The 16,328-nt window shown below is 39.8% G+C and overlaps 1 protein-coding gene across 3 annotated transcripts; it reads left to right on the top strand.

The window, feature by feature from the left end:
* Positions 1 to 948: 948 nt before the first annotated feature.
* On the top strand, positions 949 to 15,581 carry CIMAP3 (ciliary microtubule associated protein 3). 3 transcript variants are annotated; one of them, XM_061410830.1, is made up of 6 exons: positions 949 to 1,174; positions 8,125 to 8,267; positions 8,886 to 8,981; positions 9,734 to 9,864; positions 11,325 to 11,442; positions 12,853 to 15,581. In XM_061410830.1, exons 1-6 carry the CDS (start codon positions 1,000 to 1,002, stop codon positions 12,919 to 12,921), a joined length of 732 nt encoding a protein of 243 aa, XP_061266814.1. In that variant the 5' UTR covers positions 949 to 999; the 3' UTR covers positions 12,922 to 15,581. The 3 variants fall into 3 exon arrangements, with proteins under 3 accessions (XP_061266814.1, XP_061266812.1, XP_061266815.1); XM_061410828.1 differs by having other exon boundaries at positions 8,883 to 8,981; XM_061410831.1 differs by lacking the exon at positions 949 to 1,174 and adding an exon at positions 7,791 to 7,868 and having other exon boundaries at positions 8,883 to 8,981.
* Positions 15,582 to 16,328: the final 747 nt, after the last annotated feature.

Genomic DNA, 16,328 nt, shown 5'->3' with positions numbered 1-16,328 from the left:
AATGGCTACCGGCTAGATCAAAGTGGTTTCCTAGACTAATGCTTTTTCCACCACTATTTTCCTGCAAAGATTAATCCTGTCACCATTTCTAGAATGCAGAAATCATGGCAACCTAAAAAATTGGTTTGCCCCCTATTTTTGTGCTACATTTACATATTAATTAGTCATTCAAATTAATGTGTACTGTATACCTAATATGTGCAAGAAGAGGACAGGCAGAACCCAGCACCCATGACCACTCTAATCTCACCTCCTTTGATTCTTCTTATTCCCTCTACGTCAACTATGTTGACATCTGTGCTGTTTCTCCAATAGTCCAGGCTTGTTACTGCTTCAGGGCTTTTGCACAAGCTGAAGTATTCTTTCCTGAGATTTCCATTTGACTTTCTACCTCACTTCCTGTAGGCCTTTCCTTGAAGCTACCTTTCACCATTCCTGGCCATGAAACTCCCTTTTCCCTTCTTCCCTCTGATTCCTCTGTTTTTCCTATCAATACCTGATATCACATGCATTTTATGTGTTTATCATTTTTATTGCCTCCCCCGCTAGAATTAAGGTCAATGAGGATTAACCTCTGTGAGCCTCTGATCATGGCTATATTCCCAATGCCTAGAGCATATTATAAGAGTTTAGTACGTACCTACTGAATGAATAAATCAATGAGGGCAGGAAGGGAGATGGTGAACAAGTTACGTAAGCCAAGCACTGGATGGGGTACTTTATATAGGTTATCTCCTGCATGGTGAATATTGTCCTGGTGTTACAGGTAAAGAAATTGAGGGAAAACTTGTCCAAGATGATGCAGTTATAATAAATGGCAGAGCTTATTTTCAAAATTGGGCCTTTCTGGCTTCCTCTACACCATAATGTTGCCTTGTAGAAAGCTCTGTCACAATGACTTGAAGAGGTGACTTCAAGGGTGGGGCTGTTGCTTAGCAGCCAGTCCGAGTTACACTGTCCAAAGTCTTGGTTAAAGTCCACTTATAAAATTTGTCACTAATGGAGTCAATACACGAGAGAGCCAGGGTTTTTGAAAGTCCCTATAGGGAAGAGTTATGGTCCAGAGCTTCTCGGAGATTTTCAAAGATCATGCCATCTGTCCTATCCAGGAGCTTGAAGGAAAACAACATTATGCTACACATCACCCAGCCATTCCTTTGGGACTTCGATCATGGTAATCATATTCTTGAACTCTAGCACATATATGAAAATTCATTCCTTCAGTATTGGAGTCTAATTGGAAAGCAATGGGGTAGGAACCTTGATCCCAGTGGGGACGGGGTCAGTGCTCCACTCAACAAGTCATGAACCTTGACTAGGGGTAACACCCATCCAGATAAAAGGGCACCATTAAAAAATTTGCACAAAGGCACCCTTGGAGTTAGATATAGCCCTGGCATGGGGGTGGTAGGTTGAAAATGCATTAATATTTGTTAAATACCAATTTTAGGTTAGTCACTTTCTGTCATATGATCCAGCAAGTCCACTTCTGGGTATACAGTCAAAGAAAACAAAAACACTAATTCGAAAAGACACATGCACCCCAATGTTCGTAGCAGCATTATTTACAATAGCCAAGGTATGGAAGCAATACTACGCAGCCATGAAAAATAACAAAATGTTGCTATTTGCAACAACATGGATGGAGATGAGGGGGTATTATATTAAGTGAAGTAAGTCAGAGAAAGACAAATACTGTATGACATCACTTAGATGTGGAATCTAAAACATAAAATAAAATAATGAAATAACAAAAAGAATGACTGAGATACAGAGAACAAACCAATGGTTACTAGTGGGGAGAGGGAAGGGGGCGGGGTAAGGCTGGGTAAAATAGGGGTAGGGGATTGGGAGATACAAATTACTATGTATAAAATAAATAAGATACAAATATATGTCATACAGCACAGGGAATACAGTCAACATTTTATAATAACTATAAATGGAGTATAATTGATAAAAACTTTGAATCTATGTTGTATACATTAAACCAACATAATATTATAAATCTACTATACCTCAATTAAAAAAGAAATGGAACATTGCTTTCACTCCAAGTGTTTCTCAAGTTCCCTTTTATTTATTCCTTCCACTCTCTTTTACAAAGCTACTCCCATCCTGACTTCTAACACATAGATTGCTGCTGCTAAGTCGCTTCAGTCGTGTCCGACTCTGTGCGACCCCATGGACTGCAGCCTACCAGGCTTCTCCTTCCATGGGATTCTCCAAGCAAGAACACTGGAGTGGGTTGCCGTTTCCTTCTCCATTAGCTTTGCCTATTTTTGAACATCATGTAAATTAGCTCATGCAGTGTGTAAATATTCATGTCTGAATTATTTCATTGAACTCTGTAAGATTAATCTACATTATTAAATGTGCAGGATTTTATTCATTTTCATTCCTGTATAGTGTTCATTTACATGAGTATAGCACAACATATTTTTCCATTCTAATGTTAATGGACATTCAGTTGTTCTAGTTTGGTGAGTATTATTGGTAACGTTTTTTAATGTTCTTTTAATGTCTTTGGAACACAACTGTATGCATTTCTGCTGAGAACATACCAAGGAGTAGAAATTATTAGATCATAGAGATGACTATGTTCAGCTTCAGCAAATACTATCTATTTTTAAAAGTGAATATATCAATTTACACTTATACTAAAAGTGTATTAAAGGTTTTTAGCTATTTCACATCCTTAGCACTCTTCTCCATCTTTATAATTTTAGCCATCAGGTGGGTATGTTATTGTGGTTTTAATTTGCATTTCCTTTTTGACTGTTGATATTGGGCAGTTTTTAATATGTTTACTAGTCATTTGGATATTCTTTTTGTCTATAGTGTGCATTCAAGCATTTTACCAACTTAAAAAAATTAGGTTGTTTTTCCTTATTGATCTGTAAGTGTTTTATTTCTAGAGATCAGCATTATCCAATGGAAATACAACTCAATGTGTTTAAATTTTCTAACAGTTATATTTAAAAGAGCAAAAAGTAGAATATGAAGTTAACTTAAATATATGTTTATTTAACCAAATATATCTAATTATTATCATTTCAACATGTAACCAATATGACACTTAAATCATAGTTTGTACACTTTGTTTTCATTCTAAGCTTTTAAAATCTAGTGTGCATTTTATACTTACATACATCTCAATTTGGACTAACCACATTTCAAGTGCTCAGTAGTTACCTATGGGTAGTGGATATTTTATTGTACATTACAGATTGGCAACCCACTTTGGTATTTTTGCCTGGAGAATTCCATAGACAGTAACCTGGTGGGCTAGAGTCCATGGGGTCGCAAAGAGTCAGACACAACTAAGCAGCTAACACTTTCACTTGTTTATATTTTCTCTCATATCTTGGCTTCCTTTCTCACCCGTAATTATACAGACATGTTTTTAATTATTATTTTGAAAGTTTCAAATCTAAAGAAAAAGCTTCAAAACAGTACCAAGAATTCCCTCAGCCCCATTCACCCAAATTCCTCACTTGTTAAATTTTGCTTCTATTTTTTTCCATATATATATATCTTTTTTTTCTGCAATGATTCCCCATCCCCTCTAAAAACTCTACTGTTATCCCCCCTGAGATCCTCATAAATCATGATCAGAACAGCTCTTTCAATTTGAAAATCAGATTGATACACTATTCTTAAATCCACACACCCTATTCAAATTTGTTGTCCCAACAATGTATCTTTCCGATCTCACCCAGGATCCTATCCAGGATTAAATGTTGTATTACGCTGTGTTCATCAGTATACCTCAATCTGAAGTAATTGCTCAGCTTTTCTATGTCCCTCATATCCTTGGTACACATACATTAACTTTGTTTTTGTTAGTCTTCATATGGAATATGTATTCCATCCTTTTTACTGTTATTTCTTTAGCACTTAAAGATACTATTCCATTGTTTTCTAGTTTCTCTTGTTTCTCTTAAGAATTCATCCTCCAGGCTTATTGTTACTTCTTTAAAAGTAACCTACCTTTTCTATCTAGCCAATCTCAAATTTTTCTATTTTTCATACGTTTCACTATGATATGACCAAATGAAATTTTCTTTGTATTTATCTTGCTGTAGACTATAGCATTTGTTAAATTCTGGTTAAATGTTTTTCGTCAGTTCTGAAATATTCTCAGCCATTATCTCTTCAACTCTAGCATCTGCCACATTCTCTTTCTCTCCATTCCTTGTGGAACTTCAAATACATGTGTGTTAGAACTTTTCACGGTTTTTCCTCTGCCTCTGTATTTTCTGTCCTTGCCTCCTCAAGCTTCGGTCTGTATACATTCTTCTGATTCATTTTTCATTTCATTAATTTTTTTTCAACTTTTATAATCTTCTGTTCCCCATGTATTCAGTTCTTACTTTTGGTGATGGCAGTTATTTCTACAGTTTTTATTTGCTTTCGTCTTACTGTTTCTAAAATTCCTCCATCTTTTCATTTAGTTTCTTAAATACAATTATCACTTTTACCATTTGCTGAATTGATATAATACCATTAAATCCAATATGTTTTAAAATGAGACAAAAATATATTTAAAACATTATATAAATGTTGAATTACTCATCTCCATTCAACAGAGGAGGTGGTTTCCTAGAATTGTAATTCTTATTAATACAATGGCCTCATACATAGTCAGATGAAGAAAGCAGATAACTAACTCATAAGTCCATAACAGTCTCCATAAGCATCAGGCATGCCTTGATGCTATCATCATAGTTAGAAATGGACATGACAGGACCTGCTGAAGTCTTTAAAAAGTCTTCATCAAAGGTGGCTACATATAAAATTTTGTCTATTATTCTGTTCCAAGCAGTCACCTGCAAAGTTTCCTTTACACATGATCATCATTCAAAAAATCCATCATTTAAAGATTCAATGATTCTTGACAATCCTTAGAGCTACCTGAAATTCTGTTTAACTTCTGAATTTTACCATCACACAATTAGTAATACAGGAAATATACATAAAATAGAGTCTATCTTTGTACTATGTCTGGATTGGCTTTAATGAAAAGTCGATAAATTTGCATCAATCTGGATGTATGTGGACACTCTTGTGTGTTATATTAGTAACATAAACATAAAGATTGATGGGGGAAATTGTCTCTTTCCCTAAGTACACTGTAGTCTTTATTGACTTTGTTTTTAGAGTGTAATCTATATTTTTCTTTTAGCCTCTTACCTGAGAAGCCAAGAATCTGCTTCATGATGACAAATTTCCTTGCTTTCTTTTGCTTCCTATGTTCACGCTGCAGTCTTCAGCCTTCTTGTAAAACCTGAAGCCAAGCACAGTCAAAGTCCACTCTTGATACTCCAATCTCTGGATTCCTTTTGGGTTTATGTCTACTTAGGTGTTTTGTTTTTTGTTTTGGTACGAGAAGTTGCTTTATATTGAATGCTGAACATTTTGCTTAAAAAATCATACAAATTATTTGGGCCTCAAATAATGCTACTGTACAAGATGATTTACTTTTGTTTTGGGTATGCAGTAAGGGTAGAAATAGATTATCTTAATGGAGCTGGGGACTAGAGTTGATACAAAACTGAACTTCAGAATTTTTTTTTTTTTTTGACAGCTGCTCTATTTATTTACTTTTGTAGCTGAGTTGTATCTCTTTAGACTCCTAACTAAAAGTCCAGGGTGTTTTCCAGTCTCTCCTCTGCCATGGTCAGCCTAACTTTTGCTCCCTGTTTTTAGAGACTGATTGATCAAAGTTCTGCTCAAATTCTCTGCTTCTCAGTGAGATTTGTAATTAGTGAATGTTCAAAAGGAACAAGAGCATCAACTGTTGGGCTCACCACTTTGGGCTGCCCTCTCTCCAGGGTCTTAGCCCTTCAGATTCTTTTTTCTTTGCTATATCTCTGATATCTTGAAATATGTATGTTTTGTCTGGTATTTCTATCTCTTCTCAGCTGGAGAATTAGTCTGAAGCAAACCAACCTACCAGTGAAGAATATGTTGTCATAATTTCAAAGTACTTTGTGAGACCTGTTTCATGTTACTAATAATGTAAACATTAATTTCCAAAAAAAACTGTGGGTATTAAAAATATTAATATTTCTAAAGACAGTGAAAATAATCAAATTAATACTATGTCTCTTTACATTTTGTTTACCATGATTGTTACTGCAATTATATTTTGAGTAGAAAGGAGACTTGAAGCAAATTGTTCAATAATGTTGAGACCATATCCAGTTATTCCAGTTAAGTTTTGTTTCTCTTAAGACCTTCTCCTATATTATCAGGCTTTCTGCATTACTTCTTAAAAAAAAAAAAAAAAAAAAACACTGTCTTTTTTGTATGTATGTCAAATATAATTTTTTTTTTTCGTAGAGGCCAGGAAAGCATTGGAGTGTTTGTTATACAGGACTTGACACAATTCACTGTACAATTGCACAGTGAGCTACAGGTATCCAGCCTTCCTGGTCCACTGACCAGGAGCATCGCCTCAATAATTTTTAACAAGGAAAAAGCTTCTGTGCTGTCATTTTAGTTATGTCCGACTCTTTGCAACCTCTATGGACTGTAGTCCACCAGGCTCCTCTGTCCATGGGATTCTCTAGGCAAGAATACTGGAGTGGGCTGCCATGCCCTCCTCCAGGGGATCTTCCCAACCCAGGGATCGAACCCATGTGTCTTATGTCTCCTGCATTGGCAGGCGGGGTCTTTACCACTAGTATCACCTGGGAAGCCCAAAAGACTTCTCTAAGTTTCCAAAATACCCTCTAGGACTCAGGATCACTTCTCTTGGAACCCGACATGAGAGCTATAAAATCACGCCTGTAGACAGTTCTAACCCTGAGTATGTGTGGATCCCAAGATCATTCTTAGAAGCCAAAGTCAGAATGTACCAATCACAATATCACACTGTGCTTTCTGTTGCCTGCCACACTTGCCAACTCTGAAAGTTATCCTAAAATCAAGTGAGAACAAGTCAGGGTTAATATCTAGGACAAAGATGAAGAAGTCATCATACACCCTGATATTTCTTCTTAGGTTAGGGTGGGAGTACTCCTAAGCTGGGTAGATACTGTTGCACTAATAAAAATCTCTCCTATTGTGAACTACCAAGCACTAGGCAATGACTCTCTTTAATGCTGTTATCTTAACCCTCTCAACAACCCTATAAAAAGGAATTACTGTTCCTAATTTAGAGATAGGGCTTCCCTTGTGGCTCAGATGGTAAAGCGTCTGAGGAAACTGGGACTTAAACATTAAGTAACTGCCTCCAAATTTAAGCACTTCTTTTATTCCATTGTACTCTTACTGTTCTGCTTAAGGATTCCAGAACTTTTATAGACTTGAGCCCCTCTTAAGGGTATAAGGGGGTAACCTGATGGGAATGCCTTGAAGAAAAGGAAAAATGGGTCTAAAACAGGCTTAATACGGAACTATCTAGGCTCCATTAGGTTCCCAACTCCCCTCTTCTGGCACTGCCCAGGAAGCCCACCTCCATAGATCATCACTGCAGAGGCTGTGTTTTCTATATTCCTGGTCCTGGCAGCCTGGATTTCAGGGCATCCTGCACGTGGAGGAGTCCATCCTTCCTCAGTAGTGCATTTCCAGTGGCCCAGCTTTTAAAGCTCTTCAGCCTACAACTTGGATCTAGCAAACCCCCTACCTCCTGCCCAGCTTCAGAGTTCTCACTCCCCTGGGTTCCTGGCCTGGGAGGCACAGTTCCTGCCCCAAAGCGGGCTCCGCAGGAATCCCCACTGCTGAGTAGGCTAGCTCAGAGCCACTCCTCTCTGGGAGCTCCACGGCTGGGGCTACCGGGCCCGCCTCTGTTTCTTGGGCAACGCAGTACACAAACCCGGGGCCTGGTGGAGCTCCTGAGATGTGCTTCGTTAAAGCAGGTGAGGAGGGTTGTAGTAGGGGAGTCTACAGTAGAGGCAGGAGGAAGAGTAGGAAGGCTGGGAACGAAGGGCAAAAGGAGGGGAAAAAGCAGTTCATCCCCTTACACAGATTTGAGCTACCCTTTACATGGATTTTTCTTAAGGGTCTGCCCCTAAGAGCTCTGTCCCGTGGCCCACCCCCAACTAGCCCTGAAGCTCTCACTTAGACCAAGGGGCCTTTCCTCATGTGAAGTTTCTCTTCTTTCTCTATTTGCAGAGCCGCTGCTTAACTATTCCTTTGGAACATGTCAGAATAGGAAGATCTTTCCTCACATCCATCCCCAAAGCTTGTTGGGAAACAAATTTCCCCCTATTAGAGGAGCCCCCAACAGAGGGCCTGGATGTTATATAGCAGAAGACGTGAGTATTCACCTTCCCTTAGATGGGTGTCAGTTCCCAGACCATTATCTAAGGAAACCCAAGTTTTCCCGAAGAAAAGCCCTATGGGATTTGTGACCATCAGGGTCCCAACATGAAAAAGTGCCCTGGTCCTCTACAGTCAGAAAGTAAAGGGCCATTGTTCCCCTTTGCCATCCCCACCAAATGCAAGCCTGGGCCTCATGCAGTTCCCAGTATTGTTCCTTCACTATTCACAGTCAGAAAGACCAGTGACTCAGTATCTCCTCTTAGTCCAAACGTGGACTGTGGCTGTGCTGATAGGTAGTTTATGAAATTGTATGATCATACTGATAGTTGAATTAGAGCAGATTCAGCTCTGTGGGACCCAGAGAACTGGATTCACTGGAATGTATAGAAATGGCATTCTCTCTACCTATCTAGCCACATTCCTTTGTAGGAATGCAACTGTTTGTGTTATTTATGTAATTCTATGGTCATGATTCAGAAGAATCAAGAAAGAAAGAGCAACTTTGGCAGAGAAGATTCAGGAATACTTTAAGTTCACACTGTTTTAATAACTATAATGTTCTCTATATGTGTTTTTTTCTTTGTTTGTTTTCTACATAACACCTGAAGAAGTATGGCTTGGCATACAACCTCTCTAAGATCCCGACCAGTAAAAAAGGATACACTCTTGGTGCCAGAACAGCTACAAGGTTTAAGCCAGTTAGCAAGGTTAGACATGGCTGAATGTGCTTAGATTTCACTGTTATCCATGTTGCTGAATGTATTTGCATTGGGGAGCATAGCTGGAGGCTACCTAAAGAATATGCCCAAAATTCAAGACAAAAAAGTCTTTTGGGCAAAAGCCACTAAAAAACCTATCTTAAAAGCATGGATGTTAACATGGCAAATGTGTGTGTGAGTGTCCTGGGAGAGTGGAAAATAATTCTAAGAAGAAATAATACCAAAGCAAGGTTTTAGCCCTGTGACACTTGCTTGTAAAATACTAGAAGCTTTATTTATATGCATCATATAATTATATGTAATATATAGTATAATATCTTATCAGTTAAAAAACCAATTCCAACTTCTTCATTCTTTTGTGTAACTGGATTTCAAGTCTTAATTATCTTCTGTTAATCTCTTGTTAGACTTTTTCTTGACACTTAAGCTCAGGGAGAGGGATACTGGCTCCAAAAGAATCTGAGTGGGATGGTGGGATGGTGGGGTAGTAACTGTAATAAGTTACCATGGCTCTCTACCCTCATAGGTTTATTTCTACAGCCTAAGCATTAGGCACCTTTATGTAGTTGAACCATATGCGTATCTTGGTTTTCTACCTACTGTAGGCCATTTCTATAGATTGAGGTAGTTAAACCATAGCTGATACATGAACAGGGAGAGGATACCTTTGTTTTTTCTAATTAAAAGGCTTTACATGTATATATCACCCTCTAACATATTGATCATTTTCTTGGAAACAGGATATGACACCTTACCCAGGCATGTACCAGACAGTCAATGTTCGAGAGCAAACACACAAACCAAATTTTGCTCCATTTAATGCCTTGTTGCCTCGCTTTTGGACATACTCAAAGGACTCTTATTATCCTGGGTATGTGCCCCTTTTTCTGCTGCACTTCAACAAAGAGCAATAGGAAAGGAAATACAAAAAGTGGTTTCATCCCAACCATGCCCTCTAAATAAGAAACCATCTAGCTTTAAAAATTCAACCTCTTGCCTTCTAGATCTCTAGAAATTATAGAATCGTAGAGTATAGTGGTTCATTCAATAAATATTTATAAAAGGCCAACCAGTTTTGTGGGTTCCAAAGATTTTGTATTAAACCCATCATGCAAGATTCCTGACTTCTTGAAGCTTATATTCTAGAGTCCAGACAGATGAGAAGCAAACAAACAAGAAAATATAAATAGTAATAAAGAGAGTGACTATATAATTCATTAGTCAGCACATGACACTTCTGAGACTTGAAATGGGGTTTTAATAATTATACCAAGACAGTAGCCATTAGCTGGGGCTATCATAGACACACTAGGAAGTAAGGTGACCTGGTGTAATGCTGAATGAAACCAAACAAGATGATGATATGATACAGAGTGGTGGACTAAAATCTATATACTTTGGCAAGGATTGTCAAGATAGCTCTTTTGGGGAAATGACACTTGGTCTGAAATCATTATGACAAGAATGAGCTGGCCCTGTGAAAATCTAGGCCCAGAGTTTCCCAGGCAGAAGGAACTTGTACAAAGGCTGTTGTTGGGAAGGAAATTGGTGTGCAGAAAAAAAGAAAGAAGGCTAGTGTGACTACAGTATCATGGGCAAAGAGGAAGTGAGAATGGGGTGGGGAAGGTGGGGTGGTGGTGGCTATATTACATAGGCCAGTAGACCAAGGGAGGCATCTCTGTGCTTGAGGAAGCTGTTGAGAATGTGTGGAATGGTAAGGCATGGGGTCAAGGTCTTTTTTTTACTGGTGAGAATTTCAAAGATCAGAGAGTGAGTGTAACTTTTTCAAGGTTGTAGTAAGGAATAGAGATATTGAATCTTGATTCCTATGTCCACTCTACATGTTATTTCCACAGCAAAGAGTCTATACCAAAAGAATGTTATGAACAAAGGCTATAATTAAATAATCCCATTGTCAAGGAATTGTACATGGTTCTACTTTACTGACCCCAGGTCGTTGATACTTTAAATTAGCATTTTTCTTTCCTCCTCAATTTTACATCATGAGCAATACTTATGCATCACTGTGTTAACTTTATCATCCACCATTTCTGGGATCTTTTGATCTCTCAGCTAAGGAGACTGAACTTCCAGAAATATTTTAAACTGGGGTTGAGTTTTTACTTTGTCAAGACTAGATACCTTGAACACTGAAACTTAATCAGAAATACTTTAGCAGGCAAAAGAATCCTGTGTGAATCAGTTGACTGCCTTTTCCCAAAGGGTTAGGACTCTAGATCAGGGGTGGAAGGTTATATATGATTGCTAACTCATTACACATGATGTATTCTGTATTTTTCCTGTATTTTTTCTGTTCTGTATTTTTTCTAGCCCTACCACATACAACCTAGAGATAAAGCCACCCAAGAGAGTCAGATGGCCAATGAAATTTGGATCTCCAGACTGGGCTCAGGTTCCATGTCTACAGAAAAGAACCCTGAGAACTGAGGTAATAGGATTGGACTTCTCTGGAGTCCTTTACCTAATACTTCCATGTGTATCAGTGATTCTTAACCAGAAGTCTGTGAATAAGCTTCAGTTAAGTCCTTGTTCCCCTAAAATTACTTGCACAATTTTGTGTATATACATATGGGAATTTTTTTTGGAGAGTTACCCAATTTCACTAGATTTTTAAAGGTGAGTATGATGGAACAGAAGTCACATTTTCTTATTTAGTCTTCAAATAATCTTCTGTGGTTAGTCCAAAATAATTATCCTCTACGACTGAGGAGGAAACTGAGGCTCAGATGGATTAAGTGGCTTGTTGAAGTTGCTCAAATAGAGCCTAGATCTGATGACTCCTAAGCCAATGCTCTTCCCATCACACCACTTAGTGTTAGATCATCAAGGGCTGTGGATCATTCTGCCAAGAATATGGATTTTAGGAACAGACTGCCTGGGTTCAAATTCTAGTTCCATATTTGCTTGTTGTGTGATTTTGTCTAATAATCTTACTTTTCTAAGCATCAGTGTGCTTAGTGTTAAAATGCATATAATAATAGACTCTATCTGATAAAGTTGTAAAGATTGAGATATTGTAGAAAAGTATTTAGTGCCATACTTGTAGCATAATAAATGCTCAGTCCATATCAGCTATCATAATTCCAGAGGTGCCCTTTATTATCCAGTGGAACCTGGGATTAATTCTCCAAGTATGTATTAAACACCAAATGTATTAACATCATTATGCTAGGGCCTATGGGTAACATTCAAGAATTAAATATATAATTTTTCTTTTCAAGAAGTTCACCAGCTATAATTTTAAAATAATTAATTATTTATTTATTTTTCATTGTGCTAGGTTTTCGTTGCTGCGCATGGGCAGGCTTTCTTCAGTTGCAGCAGGCTGGGGCTACTCTTTCTTGCAGTGCTCAGGCTTCTTAATGCAATGGCTTCTCTTGTTGCACAGCACAAGCTCTAGACACACAGGCTACCGTAGTTGCAGCACATGGGCTCAGTAGTTGTGACTTGCGGGCTCTAGGATGTGGGCTCAGTGGTTGTGGTGCACGCGCTTAGATGCTCATGTCATGTAGAATCTTACTGGACTAGGGATGGAACCCATGTCCCGTGTATTGGCAGGTGGATTCTCCCACTCTACTACCAGGGAAGTCCTACCAGCTATACTTGACAACTTCCCATGTAGAAAATAATTCCTAGTATGACATTTCCAGAGTAAGACGACAAAGAGTAGATGCACAGAGCAATGCTGAGAGACTCAGTGAGGCTAGGTTACTATGGGGTTGAGGTTCAGCTAGGCCACAACAGGTATAACATACATGCCTATTTCACAGAGCCAGGAAGACCAGAGGCAGTGGGTTCTCATTTGAATATTGACCTAGATAATATTCTTTCATTGCAGCTGCCCACAGACAAAGACTTTAGAAAGCATCGGAACCGTCTGGCCTACCTAAGCCTGTACTATGACTGAAAAGCTGCGACTCCCTTCACATGCGCCTCCTGACCACAAATCCTCCAGGACAGAGCAATGCAGAGCCCAGAGGTGCTCTTGTCTTTCTGCATTGCTCTGACCCTCCTGTCTGCCAGCATGGGACACAGGGAGGGGCAAGGGCCTCATAAGTACTACATGACAGTGTAAAGACTAGTTTACAAGGTTCTTTCTCCTTGTGCTGGTTTGTTGTGTATTCATGTAGAAGGGCTAGTTCCTAGTGAATGTTCAGCAGGGTGGCTTCACTTGACTGAAATATTATGCTTGTGGGTCCTCGCCCTCTAATTCCCAGCCACAAGTGTTATGTTTTCTACCACTAGCCCGGGGCTTCCCTGGTGGCTCATCAGTGAAGAATCTGCTTGTGATGCAGGAGTTATGGGTTCAGTCCCTGAGTTGGGAGGACCTCTCCTCTGGAGAAGGAAATGGCAACCCACTCTAGTATTCTTGCCTGGGAAATCCCATGGAAAGTGGAGCCTGGCAGGCTACAGTCCATGGGGTTGCAAGAGTCAGACACGACTTGGCAACTAAACCACCACACCACTAGCCCTGGTGATAGGAGACTATTTATTTTTCTATACATGCCAAGGCTTTGAATGGCTTGCTGGCCTTGTTTTGGGGCTTTTGGGACGCAGAGGACACTTAAAGGCAGAGTAAATATTTCAGGAGTGCTTCAAAGTGTCCGAGTTTCCCAGCATGGAGTGGGAAGGTCCTGATTTGACTGCCTTTCTCTGTGCTGTGCTGAGTTGAGTCTGACTCTGTGACTCTGTGGACTCTAGCCAGCCAGGCTCCTCTGTTCATGGGATTTTCCAGGAAAGAGTACTGGAGTGGGTTGTTGATTTGATTGCCTTCCTCATGTTCATGTAAAACTCAAAGAACCAATAATCCCCCTTCCCCCTTTCCTATTACATCATCTATTTAGTCTGTCGGTCATCATCATACTGAATTCCAAACGTGCCTCAGGCAGAGTGGCAAGCACTGGGGATGCAGCAGAAATCAGAGTAGACTCATCTACTGGCTCCACGGCCCTGGACTGCAATGTGAAAAGGACTTCCCAGGGAGGCTAGTAGTTTGGATCTGCCCCCGTCTTCCAGTTTGAATCATACCCTAAAGCCTCACAAGTTGCTCTAGGTGTGCCAAGGTCAAAAGTCATGAGAGACACATTCAAAGTACTCATCTAGACATTGCCTGGTGTGTGTTCATTTGCTCAGTTGCACTCCCACTCTTTGCGGTCTCATGGACTGTAGCCCACTGGGATCCTCTGTCCATGGAATGTTCCAGGCAAGAATACTGGAATGGGTTGCCATTTCCTTCTCCAGGTGACCTTCCCCATCCAGGGATCGAACCTGCATCTCCTATGTTGGCAGGTGGATTCTTTACCACTGAGCCACCTGGGAAGCCCAGACATTGCCTGGAAGACAGGCCTTTTACTTCCAACACAAACCTTAATAACTCAAGTATAGTTTCTTCAGAATGGGCATTAAGTGTAGTCTAGCTTCTTACATTGGGAAGGTCCTTCTATGCCTACTTAGTCTTCTTATTTATTTAGTTATCTGGCTGTGTTGGGTCCTCGTTGTGGCACAGAGGGTCTTCATTGTGTCATGCAGGAGCTTTCTTTGCGGTGCATGGACACTCTAATTGTGGCATGTGGGCCCCGTAGTTGCAGCGTGTGGGCTCCAGAGAATGTAGGCTTCAGTAGTTGTGGAACTCGGCCTCTCTAGTTGTGGCTCATGGGCTCCAGAGTATGCAGGCTCAGTGTTGCGGCACACAGGCTTAGTTTCGCACAGCATGTTACTCACAAGATAACATGTGAGGTACTCACATGGATCTTAGTTCCCCTACCAGGGATTGAACCTGTGTGCCCTGTATTGCAAGGTGGATTCTTCATCACCAGACTACCAGGGTAGTCCCCTACTTAGCCTGATGGCAAGACTTCATGTGTCTGGATAACAAAGAGTGAGATGCTGCTAGTGCCTCAGAAAACTATAGCCTGCTGTACCCTTCAAGGCCACCCCATGGTAAGTGTTAGCTGGTGAACGAGGCACTGGAGGGTGAAACCTGCTAAATTATGCTGAGAGGCCTAATTCTTTAGGGGACAGGATCCTCTGAAGAAAATGTGAGAGTTCACTGGAAATCAACTTAAAATATTAAGATAAGCCTAGATACCTCAATCTAAAAACATTTACTCCATTTAATCTGATGATTTAAAGATTTTTATTATCATGTTAAAAGTATTTTTATGACTTGAAATTAGTCAATATTAACCTTTCTCACCTCTCTCACACACATCCCTTTCTTTTCTCCTTTGGATCCACATAAGTGCAACTTTTTTCAGAGTTGGTAATTTAGCATTTGTTATTTTTCTGACACAGGGTCTTGGGCCCCTTCTTTGGAGGTGTTGACAAGAGTGAGAGAATTTTTTCACACTGTTGTTTGGTTCACACTCTCAAGGCTTTTGCCAGGGAAGGAAACTCCCCTTTCCAAAACAGTAGTCTGATTTGATAAAAAGTAAAATTTTAACTTCCATAAAAATAGCTTCTGTTAAACTTCAGGGTCACTTGAAATGCTGAGCTATATATACAAGTATGTAAGAAAAAATACAGATGATTATAAAAAATAAAACATGCAGTGTCATATTTATTTTACATATGGATTTGGTTCAAGGTGTTTATAGTTTTTTTAGGTTCTAATGGAGTAAAACCTAATCATAATGCTGTTTTAGTAAGGTAGGGCCTCCAAATTGACAGACAGACTGATATAATACATAGACAACATGGAGTATTGGAAGATGGAGTTTGACATGCAGCATGAGAAAATCTGAAGCAAAGTAGAGTTTTTCCAACATTTTAAATTGAAGGCCAGTTACAACATATGCAGGTTTGGTCGAAGACCAGACCTTGGTTACACTGGAAGTAGAAGGTCCTGCCTCCTGCACACTGGTAGAACTTGGTGTTGTCTTCAGGATCGCTATAAATGCCATCTGCTTTACCAGTGCAGAAACCTTCATCTCCTTCACTGCCCCCATCACCACCACCTTCTCCACCACTGCCACTGTCTCCACCAATATTGGCACAGAAACCTTCACTTCTGGGTATCACTTGTTGATGATACCAAGTCTTGGTGGCTGATGGAGTGCATTCTAGAAGAACAAGAAGATCTCTTCAGAGCATCATCATAAGTTATCTTTGAGCCCAGAAGCAACAACTCTAGACTTTCTCCTGTATTGGCTTTGTTCTCCAAGAACTTGAGCCCCATGAGAGTTCCAAGCTGTGGCTGGGAAGAATGTTACAAGGGGACAGATGTCCAAGCAAGGAGGACGGGAGAACGGGGCCACTGGAGTCCTAGCAGTGGTCCAAGCAGTCCTTGGCTTCTACTCTGTTTCCACTCAAGGG

Source organism: Bos javanicus, chromosome 3, assembly GCF_032452875.1.
Source record: "Bos javanicus breed banteng chromosome 3, ARS-OSU_banteng_1.0, whole genome shotgun sequence".
In the NCBI taxonomy this organism is placed as follows: domain Eukaryota; kingdom Metazoa; phylum Chordata; class Mammalia; order Artiodactyla; family Bovidae; genus Bos; species Bos javanicus.
This window is presented reverse-complemented; position numbering and strand designations above follow the sequence as displayed.